Source organism: Nesoenas mayeri, assembly GCF_963082525.1.
Source record: "Nesoenas mayeri genome assembly, chromosome: 1".
In the NCBI taxonomy this organism is placed as follows: domain Eukaryota; kingdom Metazoa; phylum Chordata; class Aves; order Columbiformes; family Columbidae; genus Nesoenas; species Nesoenas mayeri.
In genome coordinates, this window is record NC_137541.1 from 194,398,905 (window position 1) to 194,419,486 (window position 20,582).

At 41.4% G+C, this 20,582-nt stretch overlaps 1 protein-coding gene across 3 annotated transcripts in view; it reads right to left on the reverse strand.

Moving 5' to 3' along the window:
• Window positions 1–10,384: 10,384 nt before the first annotated feature.
• Window positions 10,385–20,582, reverse strand: part of IFT88 (intraflagellar transport 88) — a 48,455-nt gene continuing 38,257 nt past the window's right edge. For all 3 annotated transcript variants that reach the window (XM_080363331.1, XM_080363330.1, XM_080363329.1), the window contains 3 exons: window positions 19,802–19,862; window positions 11,266–11,361; window positions 10,385–10,579 (listed from right to left, as the gene is read on the reverse strand). In XM_080363331.1, coding sequence (XP_080219457.1) covers window positions 10,458–10,579; window positions 11,266–11,361; window positions 19,802–19,862 — 279 coding nt within the window. In that variant the 3' untranslated portion in view covers window positions 10,385–10,457. The remainder of the gene's footprint in view (window positions 10,580–11,265; window positions 11,362–19,801; window positions 19,863–20,582) is intronic.

The window sequence follows — 20,582 nt, forward strand, 5'->3', positions numbered from 1 at the left end:
CAGCCAGATTGGAAAACATGAGCTGCTTGTTTTCATACAGCAATGTGGTTCACTCACAGCCATTTCCTGACACCAGCCACCCCATCCTGACAGCCCAAGAAGGGACTCAGAGTGGGGAGTCCCCTCCTACAACATGCACAGGGGACACAGTGTTGTTTTTAATGCCATTTTATGGCAGGTATTGGCCATTTCTGACAGTGTCATGGCCCACATGCTCTTATCTTGGCCTGTGGCTGGCTGGCAGGTCCAGCCACCCCTTACAGCATTCCCAGCAATACACTACAACAGGAAGCTCTTGCCCACTGTGTACATAGAATCATAGAATGTTCTGAGTTGGAAGGGACCCACAAGGCTCATCGAGCCCAACTCCTGTCCCTGTATATGACAACCCCACAGTTCACACCGTATCTCTGAGGGTGTTGTCCAGTCTCTTCTTCAGCACTGTCAGTCTTGGGCCTGTGACACCTCCCTGGGGAGCCTGTTCCAGTGCTCCACCACCCTCTGGGGGAAGAACCTTTTCCTAATGTCCAACCTAAACCTCCCCTGGGACATCTTCCTGACATTCCCTTGGGTCTGTCTTTGGTCACTAAGAGAAGAGTTCAGTGTCTGCCCCTCCTCCTCTCCTTGTGAGGAAGCTGTAGATCACAATGAGGTCTCCTCTCAGTCTCCTCTTCTCCAGGCTGAACAAACGAAGTGACTTTAGCTGCTCCTCATACGGCTTCCTCTCCAAACCCTTCACCAACTTCGTGTCCCTCTTCTGAACACTCTCCAGTAGCTTTATATCCCTTTCATCCTGTGTCACCCAGCACTGCACACAGTGCTCCAGGTGAGGCTGCACCAGTGCAGAGCAGAGCGGGACAATCCCCTCCCTGCCTGGCTGGCAGTGCTGTGCTGGGTGCACCCAGGACACGGGTGGCCTCTTGGCTGCCAGGACACTGTGATGTCACACCTGCATGTATTTCATACTGTTTCCAACTGTGATCAGACAGTTGTGATGTTTTGAAACCATCATACCGACATGATGTCAGAGCACCCTCTGATTGGCTCCCCACTTCTATTATGTCAGGAAATGTTCCTGTCAAATATACAGATTTATAGAGAAAGTTTTCTGTACATATATATAGAATCATAGATAAGTTTTGGTTGGAAAAGACCTTTAAGGTCATTGAGTCCAACCATTAACCTAACACTGTTAAGTCCACCTCTAAACCATGTCTCAAGAACCTCATCTACCTGTCTTTTAAATATCTCCAGATGTTTGAACACCTCCAGGTGAATCAATCACTTCCAGCCTGTTACAATATCCAATCTAAACCTCCCTGGTGCAACCTGAGGCCATTTCCTCTCGACCTATTGCTTGTTACTTGGGAGAAGAGACCAACACCCTCCGTGCTACACCTTCCTTTCACGTAGTTGTAGACAGCGATAAGGTCTCCCCTCAGCCTCCTTTTCTCCAGGTTGAACAGCCCTGGTTCCCTCAGCTGCTCCTCATCAGACTTGTGCTCCAGACCCCTCACCAGCTTCGCTGCCCTTCTCTGAACTTGCTCTAGCACCTCATTTTCCCCTGGTGCAAACTGAGGCCATTTGCTCTTGTCATATCACTTGCTACTTGGGAAAAGAGATGGACAAGTTTCCCCAAAAAGACCACACAAACAGGAACCAGCCGATAGGCTTATAAATCAGAAAATTTTATTTTGAGAGAAGTTTCACACAGAGAGGATGGGTGATGCAGGGTTCCCCTTGTCCGCGGGTGTGGGAGATTGCAGCTGCCTGTGACTGTGCTGCAGGGCAGACTGCAGCAGTAAAAGGCAGGGTAATATCAACAACCAGAGCAGCCACCCTGCAACACCATGGGGAGCCTCTACTTCTGCCCAGGGCTCCCACAGCCTCAGGCCAAGGCTGCCAGTCCCACATCTCCCAGGCAGACAGGAGACACCCACCACCAGCCCCATGATGACATGGGCCACTGCCACCCTGCTGCCCACCATAGTGTGGCACCATTGGGGTTGGTGCCAGAAGTTGGTGTCATTTTTGATTCCTTATCTTTATGTCAGTGTCCTTGCAGAAAGTAACAAATCTATCTGTCTGACTGGCTGAGGACGGGAGTGTGCCATGGTCTGGTCATGTCCTTGTCTGAGCCTTCAGTTCTAAAAGACAAAAGAGGAAGAGCCACCATCTGTTGTGCTGGGGGCAGCCCCTGCCTGGGCCCAGGCCTCCCCTCCCTGCCCTCTCGCCTCAGCCCTCTCTCATCCGCCTGCCTCCAGCCTGGACCCCCTCACCATGCAGCTCTTCTTATACCTGTCTTGGGGGCCATGTCACCAATCCTCTGTGACATGGCCACCACCAGTGTTCTGCTTGCTGTGACACAGCCACTGCATCACCAGGGGTTCCAGGGCTCATGGACAGCCCAGCTCTTGGGGGCCCAGGGAAGAAGGGCCGTTGTTCTTCTGCCTTGTTCAAACACAGTGGGATGGACAAACCCCATAACTCAGGCCCATGGGGGGAGCAGCCAAGGCAGAGCTGTTTTCCCCATGGATCAGATATTTATCTGTTAGGAACTGAACACTCTCTGCACAGAATAATTCAAGTGCTTAAAGCTGGGTCTATAGTGCATTTCAGATACCTTAGAGTATCTATCCCAGTCCGCAGGGGCCACTTCAGGGACGCCCCATAGATCGTATGTCATACATGGCAGCTTCATGTGAATGTCCTGGCCAGTCTGAGATATGGCTCTACATAAATATGTTTGGGCATTTTCAATGCATTCCAACATATAGAGTTCTAAATTTGTAAACGATGCATTGCTGACAGATACCATGAGAGACCTGAGTCTGTGCTCGGGTGATTGTGATCATCTGAACTGTTTCAGAACTCTGTCAGAGTGGAGGAACCCACCCCTAGGAATGCTTCTTTTCTTCTCTGCTTTACCACTAGAAATGACCCTTTATTTTGCTAAATAGAGCATTTTATCTCACATGTTATAATTATATGAATGGATGTTGAATAGTTTATTGTAGAATTCCTATCTTTTAGTAAATCCTGAAAACATAATGACCGCAGAAATACATGTTACAGCACTAAAGCGACAACATAGCTCCATGTGGTATCTCATAGTAAGGAAATACTAATTTATGTTAAAACACAACTGATTCCAGCCCCTAACACACTGTTGTCCATACAAGCACCAAGATGCATGTAGGCAGTCAACCAAGCAGTCTGGCACTGACACCTGTATCCAGGGAGTCTGCCCAGGATGGCTTGCAGTGACATGGAGGACAAGGAGTACCAGTTTACGGGCCTATTCCCTGGACTTACTGAGTTCTTTTTAGGAGGGTGCCGTTTTTGGATGCCCCTCATTGTACATCAGGAACTGACAGTGATTAATCTCTTGATCCTGACCCACTTCTGTGAGTCATCAGGAGTTAGTCAATGCCTCTGTTTCAGATCTGGTTGTCCTGAGGTGCTAGGATCTCGATGTCCACAGGTAGATGTGTGCTAGGATCTTGATGACCTGCTGCTGTGGATGTCAGCAGCTAATGCTGTTCTTATAGCCCTCCTCCTGCATGTATTTTGCACCCATGTGTTCACGTTTCCTTACCATTCACACCAATAAAAACATTTTTATTACAATATTCTACATCCTTAGAAGATTCCTGGACTTCTGTTCTCTGGTACATTGTAGGCACTTCTGTACTTGCTGGCAAAAGATGACAGCTATTTTTTATTATTTGAAAGTGTTCTTATCAACCAAACCCAAGCTTCTGGTGTTCCCCTTTAGTGTTTTAACAATATATTATTGTAAATTTTCCACTTTCCTGGCCCAAAATTACAAATGAAGATAACACTTCACCTCCTTCTATGCAATCATTTCATATATGAATTGTAATATGATCCAATCTTCATGTTGTTTTTAACTGGATTCTGGTGAGCTTCATGGTGTGCCTTACCATTTCTTATCCTCCCTTATTCACATTACATTATCCCTTTTTAGCAAAAACAAGCAGGAAAAGTTTGAGAAAAAGGCGAAGAGAAACTTGCTGCTGATAGGACAGACAGAAGAAAGTCCACCGAGTAATGGAAAAAGTCTTTATTTCACTTTTACATAAGATTTTAACTGCTCCTTGTGGGGGTTGTCGTGCAGCATTTATACCTGGGAGTGGCAGCTGCCTCTTCCTGAGATTATCGCTATAGTGATCAATGCCAGATAGTTAATAGGAAGCTCAGTTCCACAAACCCCTGCTCTGAGAAAGTCAGGATGTTCAAAAGAAAACTGAGCTGTGCAAGAATAAGGCAGACAATTTTAGTGAGTTCATATTCATAAGAAAAAGCATTTTCTGCACAATTCCATCAGGGAGCATGGTTCATGCGATGTTAAACACTGACATGTACAAAAAACACACAAGGTTTCTATCTTCAGTCTTACATTGCTACGAACAGCTGGAGAAAAAAGATGTCATAGGAGGAGAAGAAAAATCCTATTCAAGAATTTTATCATCAGATGATTAGGATAATTTGGAAAGTTGCTTCAGAACTATTAGAACGATCATGAAAACCTGCCAGAAAGTATAAGAATGTAGCCCTTCCCAGACACATCAAATCAGCAACGAGCAACTTCATCAGGAGTTTCTCTTGGTTGGGATCATTGTCTTCCACAGCAGCTGGTTCCATATACTATGGTTGACACATAAATTAAGCACATTATTGTAACAAGCATTATTAATGATGCTGTAGCAATGTGCTTGTCACAGCAATGATACAATCGCCCTAAACTGACATTTTCCAAAAGCTCATCCCCATCCTGCTGCAGCAGGATGTACATTAACGAGATCCCATCTCTACCTGAAATAATGATCTGAAAAACATTTTGAAAAATCATCATGTAGACCTTCAAGTTGAACAACTCATATTGTTGTATACAACAAACATTCAGCTGGCATCACCAGCAGGTATAAATCTTCATACAGAGAAATAAGTTACTCCCCAAAGATGTTCTTCTCCTTTACATTCTCTTTGCAGATACCTGTCACCCAGACTGCTGATTCTGTTCCTGTTCCTTCTTCACTGCATTTGTAACCATTATCACACCACTTTGCAGCTTCCATGGCCTAACATCTTCTACAGCAGGACCTCAGTGTATTTTACAGTTGTTAGGCGAGTTAGCTTTGCAAAACTGAATTCTTGCAAAGTGGAGAATCCTTAATGGCCTTCATTCTGAGGAGCAAACAGGTTAAAAATAGCCCTTCTATTGAAAAGCTGAGAAACTGTGCCTTTGAAATCAGGAACAATCAAAGCTTAGCAAATGAGATCAATTTCTTATGGTCTCATACTACTCTTGCAAAGGAACCAAGAAGAGAAACAGCTTTTCATCATAAGACTCGCACAACTGTTAAAAGTAATAAGTTAGGCAATCTGTAGTGAAGGATGTTCAGGGCAAAACATTACATATGTGAATAAGAATACATTGATATTGTGGAGTTAGGCTTGTTTAGGGAAAAAAAAACCAACAAACAATTATTACCTGGATAGTATTTTAATTTGGCTGTTTATACTGCCAAGATGCTCATCACCAAGGTAACCAACTAGTGTCCACAGCCTTTACTCTAAGAGCTATTCTCAAATGATTTTTTCCTCCGGCCACTTTTGAAGCAGTAATAGATATAGGAGACTCTCGAGACAATCAAGGAGGAAAATTCAGAGGATAGAACTGCTGTGATTAATTCCTGCCTTTATCCCTTTATCCAAGGAAACTGAATTTCTGTATGTTTTGTAAACTGTCAGTGATTCATAGGGTCATTACCAGAGTGCCTACTGTACAAAGAGACATTTTTCATACCTGTAAAGAGAAAGGTAACTTGTATCTAACTGAATCCAGCACATCCTGAATACAACTTAAAGAGTATCTCACGCCCAAGAAGTACACTGAGAATTGTTTAATATTGTGACCAATGCCTTTCTCGTGATAATACAAGCTAAAATAGCGCATGAGTCAGTTCTTCCAGAGGATTAACATTTTCCTAGGCTTAGTACTGCTGCCTTCCAATGATTAAAAACGTAAATAAACTAATATAACAGCAGCGCTATCACATTTATCAAAACTTTATTCAGGAATTTTAAATGATCTGATAATTCTAAAATGATAAACACAAAATCAGGGCTTAAATGGTGCTGGAAGCACGTAGCTGCAGTGTGGCTTGTGGAGATGGAGTCTGGTTTGCACAACTGAACCTGACTAAATGCTTTTCCTTGAATTTCTGGGATCAAGGTAGAATTATTTAGCTCATGCAGTGTTTCCACTCCTGCAGTTTCTGAGACCTACCGCAGGACTGAGGGCAGCCTACATGGCAGCAGGGAACTCAGCTCGCTGTACCTGAGATTAATGCTAACCGGCGAGCTCCGGGACAGGGGCAGAGTCATCACATCAAGGTAGCACAATAATCACATCTAACCCAGGCAATTAATTCAGATGCAGCACCCCACTAGCATGGCCACACTTCCTTCAAGACAAGGAACTCATGTGGGATGTCACATCTTCTGTTCCCTCACACAGAATATCTCACCCAGCAGAAGGAGGCGGCTGCACCTAAGCTGCTAATGGAGAATGGTTCCTGGCCCAGGCCAACCTTGGGGTCATGCAAGGGCATTGTCTGGGAGGCTGCTAATAGTCACAGTACTGGGGAATGTGCTGCTGGTCTTGCAACATGGAAGGTTCTACATGAGCTCCTCTGCTTTGGGCCTGCCCTGGCAGTGCTGCAGTTCTGGTAGAGAGGTAGGCAGCCATCCTTGACATGGTTTTGAAGGAAATGAACCTGGGCTAAATCATTTTGACTGTGAGCAGGACTTGTTATTCCAGTGTTGGAGCTGCATCACATGGCTTTCTGTCAGTTCAGAGCAAGCTAAACAGTGCTTGCAAAATAACATGCAAATACATCATAACGCAGAGTATTATATAATCAGATCGTCACACTATAGGAAATAACATGTTCCGGAAGTTCCTGGAAGTTTTTGCGGGGGCAGAACAAAAGTAAAATTCTGTTTGTAAAACACAGAATAGAATTAGAATAGACTATTTCAGGTGGAACCTACAATGATTATCTAGTTCAGCTGCCTCTTAAACACTGACAGGCTTGGGACATCAACCACCTCTCTAGGAAGCCTGTTCCAGTGTTTGACCAACTTCTTGGTAAAGAAATGCTTCCTAATGTCCTGTCTAAACCTCCCCTGGTGCAGCTTTGCACCATTCCCATGTGTCCTGTCACTGGGTCCCAGGCAGAAGAGCTCAGCACCTCCCTCTCCACTTGCCCTCCTCAGGACACTGTAGAGAGCAATGAGGTGGCTCCTCAGCCTCCTGTTGTCCAGACTAGACAAGCCCAAAGTCCTCAGCTGCTCCTCACAGGACATTCCTTCCAACCCTGTCACCAGCTTTGTTGCCCTCTTTGGAGTGCACCATAGACCACACTGAATGTGCTTTGCTTATAGCACCAAGGGGAAGCTGGTGTGCTCCTAGACCAAGTGCTACAGCACTTGGGAAACATGTTACATACAAAGTAGTTTGTTAACTACCATAAACCTCACAAGATCACATTCCTACAACTGTGCCATTAAAGAAGTATTTCTGACCACATCAAAGATGGACTTGGGGGCCCTGTAGCCCTGGGCTAGAAAACCAGGCTGCAAGAACAATAAACTCCCAATCAATCTGGAACTTGTACAGGATTTGCTACTCCAGCTAGATCCCTATGTCGATGGGGCCTAATGGGATCGATCCTAGGATGCTTAAAGAGCTGATTGACGTCAAGCGAGACCTCTCTCTCTAATTTTTCAATGCTCCTGGGAACCTTGAGAGGTCCCGGAAGGCTACAAGAAGGGCAACAGGGATGATCCTGGCAACAACAGGCCTGTCAGCCTCACTCCTGTGCCTGGCAAAATCATGTGGAAGACTGTTCTGGGAGTTATTGAGAAACATCTGAATGACAACGCAATCACTGGTCCCAGCCAGCACAGGTTCATGAGGGGAAAGTCCTGCTTAACACACTTGATTTCTTTCTATGACAAGATTACTCACCTAGTTGACCAAGGGAAGCCTGTTGATCTTTTTGTATTTCAACAAAGCCTTTGATACTGTGTCTCACAGTATCCTCCTGGACAAGACGTCCAGCACACAGCTGGGTAAACACATAATACAGTAGGTGAGCAATTGGCTGATACGTCGGGCTCAAAGGGTTCTTGTAAATGGGGTTATGTTGGGCTGGTGACCAGTCACTAGTGGGTTCCACAGGGATCCATCTTAGGGCCAGTGCTCTTTAATGTCTTCATAAATGATTTAGACTTGGGACTTGAGGGAGTACTAAGTTTGCCCATGACACAAAACTGGGAGGAGCTGTTGACACTCTGAAGGGCAGAGAGGCCCTGCAGAGAGATATGGACAAACTGCAGAACTGGGCAATCACCAGCCACATGAAGTTCAACAAGAGTGAGTGCCGGGACATGGCAACTCTGGCTGTACACACAGACTGGGGGACAAGATACTGGAGAGGAGCTCTGTGGAGATCTGGGGGTTCTGGTCAAGGGCAAGTTGAACATGATAACCTCATCTAGGTGTTGAACCTGTAACCTCATCTAAGTGTTCCTGCTCCAGCAGGGGGATTGGACTAGATGATCTTTCGAGGTCCCTTCTAATCCCTAACATTCTGTGATTCTGTGATTCTGTGATTCTATGATCCAACAGTGTGTCCTGGCAGCCAAGAGGCCACCCGTGTCCTGGGTGCATCCAGCACAGCATTGCCAGCCGGGCAGGGAGGGGATTGTCCCACTCTGCTCTGCACTGGTGCAGCCTCACCTGGAGCACTGTGTGCAGTGCTGGGTGACACAGGATGAAAAGGATATAAAGCTACTGGAGAGTGTCCAGAAGAGGGACACGAAGTTGGTGAAGGGTTTGGACAGGAAGCCATATGAGGAGCAGCTAAAGTCACTTGGTTTGTTCAGCCTGGAGAAGAGGAGACTGAGAGGAGACCTCATCATGGTCTACAGCTTCCTCACAAGGGGAGGAGGAGGGGCAGGCACCAATGACAGAACCCAAGGAAATGGCAGGAAGATGTGCCAGGGGAGGTTTATGTTGGACATTAGGAAAAGGTTCTTCCCCCAGAGGGTGGTGGAGCACTGGAACAGGCTCCCCAGGGAGGTGTCACGGCCCCAAGCCTGACAATGTTCAAGAAGAGACTGGACAACACCCTCAGACACATGGTGTGAACTGTGGGGTTGTCATGTGCGGGGACAGGAGTTGGACTCGATGAGCCTTGTGGGTCCCTTCCAACTCAAGACATTCTATCATTCTCTGACTTGCAGAGGTATCTTATGAGACTGGGCAGATGTTTTTAAAACCTGAAAAGAACGTTTCCTGAAGATATGAAGAAAACTTTCCAGTGGCACTTGTCAGGAAGCAGTTAAACACCAACACTGGGAAACAGCATTGGAAACTTTAGAAGACTGAATCCTTGCATTTCAAAGTGTAATAACTAAAGTCTAACTGTTACACCAAACTCACACCAGTGTTTCAAAAACAAGTCCCTGCCACCCCACTGTAGTAGTTTTGTAAGTATTTATTAGGAAATTCTGAATATCTAATATTTTTACCTTCAAAAAGTCATAGAAATTAGGAACCCCATGTTCCTATTTAACATGCCTCAGTGATTCTGGATCAAACTCGTTCTGTTCATAAGCCAAATGATGATTTCTGTAACAACTTTGCACATACTCAACCAAGGCTGTAGAAAGCTACCTCTGTGTAGGCAGTGCCACAGTCCCCAACATGAGATTCAAAAGCTGAAATCTCATTAGCAATTCTGAACAAACTAGATTGAAATCCTGCCCGCTCTGACCATTCAAAATAAAACTCCCTCATCTTTTTGATTGCAAAAATACATAGGAGATTGCCAAGAGACTGCAAAATGGCCCTAGCTCAGCTAAGCGTACACTAAAATGAAGATGCCTTCTTCAGTTGATACTGAAGGGCTTTGCTGAATTTGGGCCTTAAAGACATTTTCAGATAGTCAGTTCACAGGCTTTAAGTAAGTTCTGGCTTTGGATGAGGGATATGGGACTTTCAACCTCATAATATTGCTTTGAGGTATTTTGCACTGAAAGGTGAAATTTAAGAGACTGCTATGTTTCCTATTATAATCAGACATACCTCTGAAAACAAAAGCTTTACGCATTTGATATGGTTTGCAATGAGTTTGAATGCCTGTGTAGTTTTTATGCATGAGTAAAATAATCTCAGCATTTAAAAAAAAATCAATTATAAAAGACACTGCAATTTCAAATCCATGTTTTTAATATAAGATACCATATATCCAAAGTATTTCACAAGTATTTTATCAAAATCCACTACAAAAAATCCTGCATTAATGTTGTCCTGCTCAAGCTTTTAAAAGGAGAAAAGGTCATGAGTGGACCATATGCTACTCTGGAAGCAAATCCTCTCCTAGTTCTTCATCAGCAAAGTCATCTTCCTCAGCTCTTTTTCTTGCTGCAGTTCTTGGTCTTTCTGCTTGTGGGCCAAGTGGGTCTATGTAAGAGGCATCTAGGGTTTAATAAATACATTTCAAATGGTTAGTTGCAAGTAATTTTAGCTTTGTTTCAAACATATAAAATCAAACACAAGAATAGGTTTTAGCATGACACGTTTGTAAGGCGTCTTCGAAATGCAGACCAGACAGAGCATGTGAACGCTGAAGGAGAACAAAGTACCATGTTTGGGAAGTAAGGCATGGCACAGGACCAAAGTACCTGAGCGCTAGAAGCATGTTTTTCCTCTCTTTTTTAAAAAAATAAATTTCTCTTTATTTTATTACAATCATTAAGTGAGAAAAAGACCTCAGAAAGTGCATGGAACTTGAAGACAGATGAGCTGGTTAAAGAAGGCAGTTTAGGAAGTACCACATTTCACATGGATTTGGGATTTAACCCTCTATGAAAATTCAGTCTTGGTGAAGCACTTACGACTGCAGAACCACAAGAAGTGACTAAAGGATGTAACAGACAGATAGCAAAAATAATAAGTATTTCCATGGGCCACATTTCTTAATATTTACAATTACTTTATAGTGAGTTCTGAACAATGAAACCAAAGCCACTCTTCACATTTATTTCATGGGGAACATGTTTTCCCAATTGTCTAATTATACATGCTCTTCCAATAATTTATCTTTTCCATCTCCTCTCTCTTTGAGGGCCAGGAAAGTAAGAAGGTAGAAGATGCCCACTTGCCTATTTCTTTACTGCTGGTACTTTCATAGGGTTCCCTTGTTCCAGGCAAAGCTTTCAGTTTGGCACTCAGTCTTTCCCCTTTGGTACCACTGCTATCTAGGGGGGGAAAAAAAAAGTTGAAGACAAATAACATGCTGCTATGTGATACAAGAACAACATAAATTCAGCTGCTATCTGTCAAACAAGATTTGGATGAAACCATCTTTTCATGATGGATACAGTTCTCAGTTGTAATAGCAGTCATTAAAACACAACGGACACTGTGTCCACATGTGTGTGGTTATTTTTTTTTATTTTTAAATATATACAGCCTTACTTTCTTTGGAGTAAACACATTAAAATATTTTTGCTTCAAACGCTGACATTTCGGTTGCTTATACACTGCAGTCACCTTTCGGAGCTAAAATAAGCATGATAAATATAAACACTGTCACGATGTATACGGACATTTCATATGTCTGTGTGCTTACTAACACATTAGTATGATCCACCTGTTGAATGCCATCAAGGTTAAATACAACACTAACTTTGCTTTTAATTAGGACAGTATAATTTGGCACGTGCTGCCTGTGTGGCGGGCAGGCACGGACCGTGTACACGGGCCATCCTGGCCCCGCGTCTCGCTGCAAACCCCGCGCTGGCAGCTCAGTTTGCAGTGGGGCCCCAAGGAATGTGTCGGCTCCGACCGCTGCCTCGTGCCCAGACAAGGTCAGATTAACATTCTCTTGCCACAGCAGTATTCCAGACACTCTAAATATTCTGTTCACCTCTGAATCTCTTTTTCACATTCATGGCAAGTTTTCAGTCTTGTCTGCTGCAACAAATTTTTATGCAATCTTTTTCTCCTAGGAGAAAACGTTCCGTGTTTGGCTTGGTATATTTACAAGGCAGGACATGCCAAGCAGCCAAATACAAACATGCTCATTTACAACATGAAACAATGCTGGTATTAAAAGTCTTCCATCTGTAAGGAGGAAAAATGGGTTTCATTCAGCAAACATTAATTACAAAGTCTGGACTTGGCGACACATTTCCATTGTCTTATTTACTGTAAATGTTCTTTTCGTAAATATTGTTACTATTTAAAAAAAAAAATCTTCCACAAAGATGACAAATCTTTATTTCTCTATAAATACTACTATAGACTTCAGTTTATTCAGCCTTGAATTGGAAGACTGTCTCCGCTCCAAGAAAGATCTAATACATACAGTCACATGTCAAACAGTTAATATGTTTACAAGACACAGATTACTGTTGAAACTTCAAAGCAAGGAAAATGTATTTCAATGTCCATCAACCTCCCTTGGATCAACTCTCACTGACAGGTCCCATGGAAGAAGTGAATACTTAATGAAGGATTTGAAGAAATTGAAAGAAATCAATGAGTTTGACTCAATCAAACCCATCAATGTGGGGTCTCAACCAAAGGGCTGTGTAATTACAAAAGAGCCACCTCTTGATCCCAGGGGGCTTTGGACAGGCCTGCGCAGCAAGGAGGTGAGTGGCGAGCTTCAAAAATGGTGTGGATGAAAACATGTTGAGGACAGTTTGGAGGAGAATACAGAATATTTAACAAGCAAAGAAAAGTTATATAGGAGTAGGCACAGACTCCTGTACAAGGGAAAACAATTTCTAAAATAAGGAATAAAGTTGGAAGAAGTGGTAAAGAGATGCAAAGATAGGAATGATACAGCAGAAATCATGCCAGGAGACAGCTGAACTAGTCAGAGAAACTCCAGAGGTTTAACGGGCTGGTTCCAGGAAGGAAGAATTTAGTGTAGCAACAATAAAAGAGGAAGAATATGGCATATCAAATATTTTCAACTGTGAATGAGGGAAACACATGTGTTTTATTGATACAACCAGATGAAGCCGAGGGATTTGATATTAACCAAAAGAAGAAAAATAAAGATGGCTGACAAACCAAGATGTCTGAGATAAACATATTGCCCCCAGGTTACCTGTACATCATACTGCTCCAAAACAAACAGCTGAAAGCAGAAGCTTTCTTGGACATCCGATGACCTTTACGCTTTATGAGGGTTACATCCAAAAAGATAAAGCAGTAAGTCCAAAACTTGAAGCCAATTTTTCCCCTCTTTTCTCTCTCTTCTCTAGTGGATATAGAATCATAGAATTATATGCAACCCTTGAAGTGCTTAAACCTCACCAGCTTCCCCTTGCACAGCTTTGAACTGGTGTGACTGACTTCCCCAGAATGGCCATCTGAGCAGCAAGATGCCTGCAGGGTGTTCAGCATTCAGCCCGTGAGCCTGAGCTCCCCTTTCAGTATATGAGCCAATAGAGTCAACGGAAATGTTGGTGCTGTTAAGCTTTTCCCACAAATGCAGCCTTTTTGGCTTCAGATTTGATTCAGCTGTCCAAACGCATTATTTATTGTCAGTTTAATAAACTGAACCAGCTCACCAAAAGGCTAGATTAATGCCAGCAACAGTGCAAGGGAAGCAGCAAGAATAAATGACCAGGAATGGGAATGAAAAGAAGAGCTGAGGTGGGGTGTGGGCTGTTCCTTCTAGAAGCAGCAAGTTATTAGATCAGTACATACCACCTTGACATAGTGTCCTCAATACTTACTAGATAAGGTTGCATACCTGTCAAAACTGAACAACAAGACACTTAGGGATAAGCATCAAAAGTAGAGTGAGCACATACAGTAGCTCTCGGAGAATTATTTCCTAGCCTCCAACAATTTGTAAGTCAAGCTTATATTTGGGGGAAGGGGGCAAATCTTCATATTGAATAGTGTTTTTTTTTCTCCAAGAACATGTAGATGTCAGGAAGCGAGAGGTCTGGATTCAATGCCTTCCCTCACGCGAGGGACTCCAAACACCCAGCTCCAGCTTTCAGGAGGAACGTCCTAGTTGTTGAGTCATTTGGGGTAAAGGCTTATTCTTGACGCTCCGCCATGGGATCCAGGATTTGGCTGCCAATATGGCAGCTATTAAAAATTCTGCTGACCATATAACTTTAGTAACTGTACAAAAACACACTCCCAATTAGATGAAATTTATGAATACTTGAAGATTAGTGCTGAATTAAATTGCTCCCTGTGTCCAAGAAAACCTTCACTGCAATTAATACATGCTTATTATTTACTTATTGTACTTTTATTTAAAAGGTCTGTTATTATTGTAGCTCGCGTGGAAACCACTCCCAGTGTACTCACTCTGGGTTGATAATGTACACACATACACATAAATGTAAACTGACTGCAGGAACACAGCTCCAGATTTCAGTTGAAAAATCAACAGGAACTGATTAGAGCAGAGCTGGTCACTACATTTTCAAAATCTGATTTATAAACTTATTTAGTCTGTAAAATGATTATACCTGAGACATGGGTTGTCATGCTGACATGATCTTCCCCTCAGTCTGTGTGCAACAGCATTAATTGGGAGCTATGCATATAAATGCATTTAAAAATATACTCTACATACTGGTATCTGTTAAAGTGCATTCCTTCCTCATCTACTTTAAAGTCATGCCCATAATGTTAAATTTAAGATATTTAATTAGTGTATTACAATATGTTCTGTCCATTCAGATTTCTTCAACTCCCATTAAAAAATCTAACTTGAACTAAATCCTCCACATAAAATTTAAAAAGAGAATCAAAGTATAAAACTTATTTTAATTTTAATTTTATATTGTAGAATAATGAATAATACAACAGTCAGCAAAATTAATTCTATTTTGGAATAATCCTATTTTAAGCAGTGATAGAAAACTAAATCTTTGAGTTTCTGTACTTCCTGCTTAGCAAGACACCTGATTGTATGTCACTTCAACCCACAAAATCCATGATTTTACGTTTATTTTCTAAAGGACTCTCACTAGCGGCACTTACAGTGATGAGACTATCGCCTCTGAAATTCCTTCAGTATCATGAAGGTACTAAATTAGAATTTTTAGTGCCACTTTACTCATCAGGAAAAAGATATGAAAGTGGAGGGTGGTTTGGTAATCTCCCTCTTCTGTAAAATGTTTACGTAACAAAGTGCACAGAGGGCTAACGCTTTTAAAGACTGCAGATGCTTCACTAAATCTGGAATGGGATTCAACGCAGTTCTGTGCATCTTTTGTATGTGGGATGAAGACATCATCTTTGGAGAAGAGAGGGCTTTGGTTTGGTTCGACTGAAGGGAACAGTGAGTTCAGCATAGCAGGCAGAATATTATATTAAAACTGAGAAATGGCATGGGCAGCAGATGCAATTTTGAACTCCACTGCAGTTCAATTTGATTTGAAACTCCATTGAATGAAAATTGTTTCTGGTGTGTCAGTTAAGCTAACACCTTAGGCAAGTTCAGATACAGAAAAGAGATTAAGATGTTCTTTTCACTCCAGTATTTTCCCTGTCCATAAAAACAAAGCTTTGGGGTCTTTTTGTACACACAACCAATGGAACCACTCCACAACAATTTGTAATTAATGAAGCATCAACAGGCACAGAAAATGTAAAAAAAATCAGTAATCATGAAGTCCTGGCTGCAGGATAACAGGAGAATCTCTTGCTTCAGTCACAGTGAAGATTATTACAATGCTTATTGCCCTAACATCTATAATGTGCTTGCGTATTATATGAGGAGATCCCAAGGTGCTGGTAAAGGGTGTTTGAATATGGGATGTTTCTTTGGGATGGACAAACCCATTTTGCCACTGACACCACCACAGGTGGAATGAAAAAGGGAAAAGATACCTAAATTATTCTTGTTTCCTTCCCAAGCTCATCTGGCCAGGCTTGGGTAACAAGGAGAATACAAAGTGCTCAGCCTTTCATCTTTGGAATTCAACATGCTTCCTTGGGCTCCTGTCCGAGACTGCGCGGCTCCTCTACCCCGGCACACAGTTCCCCTCTCATCCAGTACAAAACTCCCCATTCAGAGAGCAGAGCAAATGCAGAGACCAAGTAAACACCGCTATGGTAATGTATTCCTCAAGGTCAGATTCTCCTTTATCTACGAAAGGCTTTATGCTACTGAACAGTAAAAATCTCTTAGGGCAGTAAAAACCACAATGTCCTAACTTCCAAATTCTGGATGTTAGTATCACATCTCTGCAAAACACAAAAAAGTGAGTATGAAAACAAGAAAAAGTTACTGAAAATTAAACCTTTGAGAACTGAGATGTACTGTTAGCTCGCTTCAAGTTTTTAGTGAGTTTGTTTGTTTGGTTTGGTTTTTTCTCTCCTTTTTTTTTTTTTAAATGAAAAAGAATTTTAAGGGAGTGTACCAATGTAATCTGCTTCCAATGTAAATCAAAAAGACTGAAAAAAATAAATCTGATATTCATGGGGAGAAGAAAATTTCACTTCTTATAATAAGAGTTAACAAACATGTTCAATTCTGGGTAGGGATTTCAGATTTAATGCATGTCCTTCTCACAAGACAAGAAGAGACTCCAGCTGACACTGATATAGATCTCAGTTTTCTTGGTCTCCCTTTTCCAATCTGTCTACTATCCATGCATATACTACTATGCTGAAAATTATGTGCTGGTGCATTAGTTTTAATTTATATTGACAAAGCAGTAGGGATCCTATTAAATATAAACCCTGCTGACTTAATTCTCTTTCCTCTTTAAAACTAATTTCAGATCATATTTCCTAAAACAAGGAAGTCTGAGTTATTAATACTCCGAATATAAATAACTATGTAGGGACAAAATACTTGGAAAAAGAAATTCTCTTAGGAATACCAGCAAGTATAGGGACAGTGAGCTGGTAAGATGAAAGAAATAAAACATGCATTACACCTAGAGTATTTGGAATGCATACATCCTTCATTTAGCTACTAAGTACTTTAATTTAGCTAGTAAGAACTCAATTAAGCAGGATTCAATGCTTCACCAGGTTCAGCAGTGATGGCAAATCCCTCACACACTGTAGCAAATTGATTCCTTTTGTTCTTGGCAACACCATTGGAAAAGATTAATCTTAAAATATATACAAAATTTCTTTTTTTCTTTTTTAAGCCATTAATTTATTAAAAATGTACTAAGATTCTGAAATAAAACAACTCATGTTTGTATTCCATGTGTGTCTTCACACAGGCCATGTACAGAAGTTTCTTACACTGCAAAACACAGACTCATACCCCAGGCAAATAATGCCAAACACTGGACAAAATAGTTTTTGGGTTTTCAGGTTTCTCTGAGTCATTCTCAGTACAAGGTAAACTCACTACAACATAGTCCTTACCATCCATTGCTATGAGTGTGCAGCTTCTTCATTGATAAGGTTCCCGAGAGTCAACACCACTAGTTAAAAATGTTTAATGCCTTTGACTTCTAAAAATACCTCTTAGTACATCTCACCACAACTTTAACTGGGAATCCCAGCAGAAAGTTACCTCCAGGCTCAGGACAGGACCTTCTTTATACCTCTGCTTGTTTGATCAGCCATTTCCAGAAAGGCTGGATCTTTGGCACTGAATTTGTACAGCAGAGACTTCTCAAACATGCTTTTATACAGACTTGTTCCCAAACTCTGGTTTTATACATTCTTTCAGGAATTTGACACAATATCTTGAGCAACAATCTAAGAATTAACAATTCTTTGACAGGACAAACTCTAGGTCAATTCTGACCCTGCTTACCCTCTTGTCCTTTTTATGTTATCCTAAATGTCCACATTTGCTCTTCCCCATCTCACTGGTTACAAGGGGAAAGAATAATAACTTGGAATTACTAGAGCTTGCAGTCACAGTTCCTCACACATTCAATTTTGCAAGGGGAGGAAAGGGATTTCTTTTATTTTTAAATTTTTTTTTAAATGACAACTTTCCATAGATATTTCTGTCTTCAAAATAAGTGTCAACAAACTTGTAGTTTGGGGGAGTAACGTTGTCTTAGCATGTTTACAGCTTTGTCGCTCTTTATATCCTCTTTTGCTAAACTACTGACTCTTTCCTGATAACATACCCCTTTTTTTACTAATGACGGTAGTCTTATCACTGTAAGAAAAAGAGATTCTTTGTGCCGTTCGCCTGTATGCCTGATGCAATGTTTTGCACAGTTGTAAATACCCTTCCCCGCTACTGATGCCGCTCTTCATTTCTATTTATTATAAGCCAAAGTGGGTCTCAATTTTCTGGCAGATAACAGGTCCCGATGGTGTCTCAAGCTGCTGTTCTGCTGGCATCTCTAGATGGCTGCCTGATCAGAGGGTTCATATAACAAAGAAGAGTCCAGAAACATTTCCATCCCTCTCTGTTATCAAAATAAGGAATTTGACCCCAAGAATTACTTTGGCCTGAGGCCCAGAACAGGTGAAATTCAATCCTACAAGAATGGTGTTTTTTCTACATACCAAAAATGATTTAAAAGCTTCTCTAGTGCAACTACTGAGCTGAGAAAGGAACGAGATCCCTCTTAAGCATCCAACATTCATTATGAACCCTTGAAGAACCCAGGAGATCAGTCTTTATAAATGTAGTAAAGCCTCTACTATTTAGGTGGAGAAATAAAATTACCAAATAGGAAAAAAAAATCCATAAATTATGTCTCTGTAAAAGGAAGGGAAGAGAGGCAAGAATTTATAGGGGATGCCTTTTTATGAGACCTGCTGATATTAAGATAAACCAAAAGCAGAATACAAAGAAACCATTTCCTGTTTGGGTCAAAATAGGGATCTTTTTCCCAGGCAGCTGAAGTAGCCTGAAGTTTGGTGGTTTCCTTAGCGCAGCAGCAGGGAACAGTTAGGTTTAAAATTACTAACATTTCATGGATTTAATCATGGGAAGGAAAAATCATTACCTCTGCAATATGCAGACTACCTAGTGCAAAAGTGACAAAGCAGGCCAGTCTCCAGACTTACACTGCTGGAGTTTCACATTTATGAAAGTCAGCATTGTAAATCTGTAGGAGCAGAGAGACTTCATAGTCAGAGAGGAAGCTTTCCTCTATGGAAGGCTGTAGTACTTCAGCTCTGCTATATGGGGAAAAAGGGAAGAAGGAGCTCAAAGATAGTACTGGTGCTTCTCCTTATGACAAAGCTGGTTGCACAAAATAGCCTCTTGACCTTGTAATGAACACCTAAGGTAACAGACTAGATAGTGGGCACGAAGTTCGCTTTTCTCTGTGTTAAATAAAGATACAGTGAATTCCTGTTTTTCATGGCCTACATGTTCTGTTTTTATTACAATAAATGATTCCTTGTAGTAAATATTCCAAAGTTAATGCAATAAAAATGTTCAAGTTCCAAGTTAATGGGACAAAAATGTTCCAGTCCACAGTATTGAAAACAAGTGGAAATTTAGCTTTAGGAATACACTGAGATCCATTTATAAAGCACAAATCTTACACCAAATCAATACTACTATACTGGTTGAGGTTTCATACAGCAATGAGACAATCAAAAAGTATGAAATAAAATTTGTGAAGTACTTGGATATTACTCAATGCATATTTGTGTGCATTTCAGAATGTAAGAAGGTTTTAGAAACACTTTAAGAAAAACTACTTTCTTTAGGATCCTGACAAATCTGATATTCAAGCAGAGGCATTAAGTACTTACCACCAGCAGCATTTCCTTCTCTGCGGCTGCGTGCGCTGCCATCTCTGCCAGATTTAATGCGCTGCACAACAGAGAAAAAAGGTTGAAAAGAACACAACAAAACCCACATTTACGAATATACAGTAGAGATAATTATTGAAAACTCAGCTTATTAATAAAACAATAGAACAACATTAAACTAGGCTTACTATACTGTAACTAATAAATCTTGTTTTTAATGCACAAAATTGTCATTGAAATCAGTGTTAAATCCAATGTTTACATTAAACAAGAGTTCTATGAAATTCAAAGAGAATATCTCAACAAATTATTTTTCTTCAGATAAAATTTATACAAGGAATGTGCATAAAACTAATTCAAATGTAGCTTTCTAAAGTACAGCTGAAAAAACAGGCAACATAGCCCTCCATGCATGAGTTCAAAGTAGCCTCTGCCTATTAACGTCTTGTAAATCCCACAAGCGTTTTATTATTGTAAAGATTCAAGTGGGGGAAGTAGGGAGAGCTATAAAAAGAACTATTCACCTCATAGATCTTAAATTTTGAATACTTGGCACAGCACTGTACTTTACAGCAAAACTTAATTTGCTGTTGAGTGTTAAATGCAAGATAAAGGTGAAGGTAAATATTTTAAAAGTTGTGTTTAAAAAGTCAGTTCTCTTGCACTGAGGAAGGCACCATAAACATCTTCCAGCTGTGTTTTTGTTAGTGTTATTTGAAAACTTCAACAGTTTATCACAGCAAAACCTCTGTATCACATGGCAGACTTTGCTTCTCCTGGC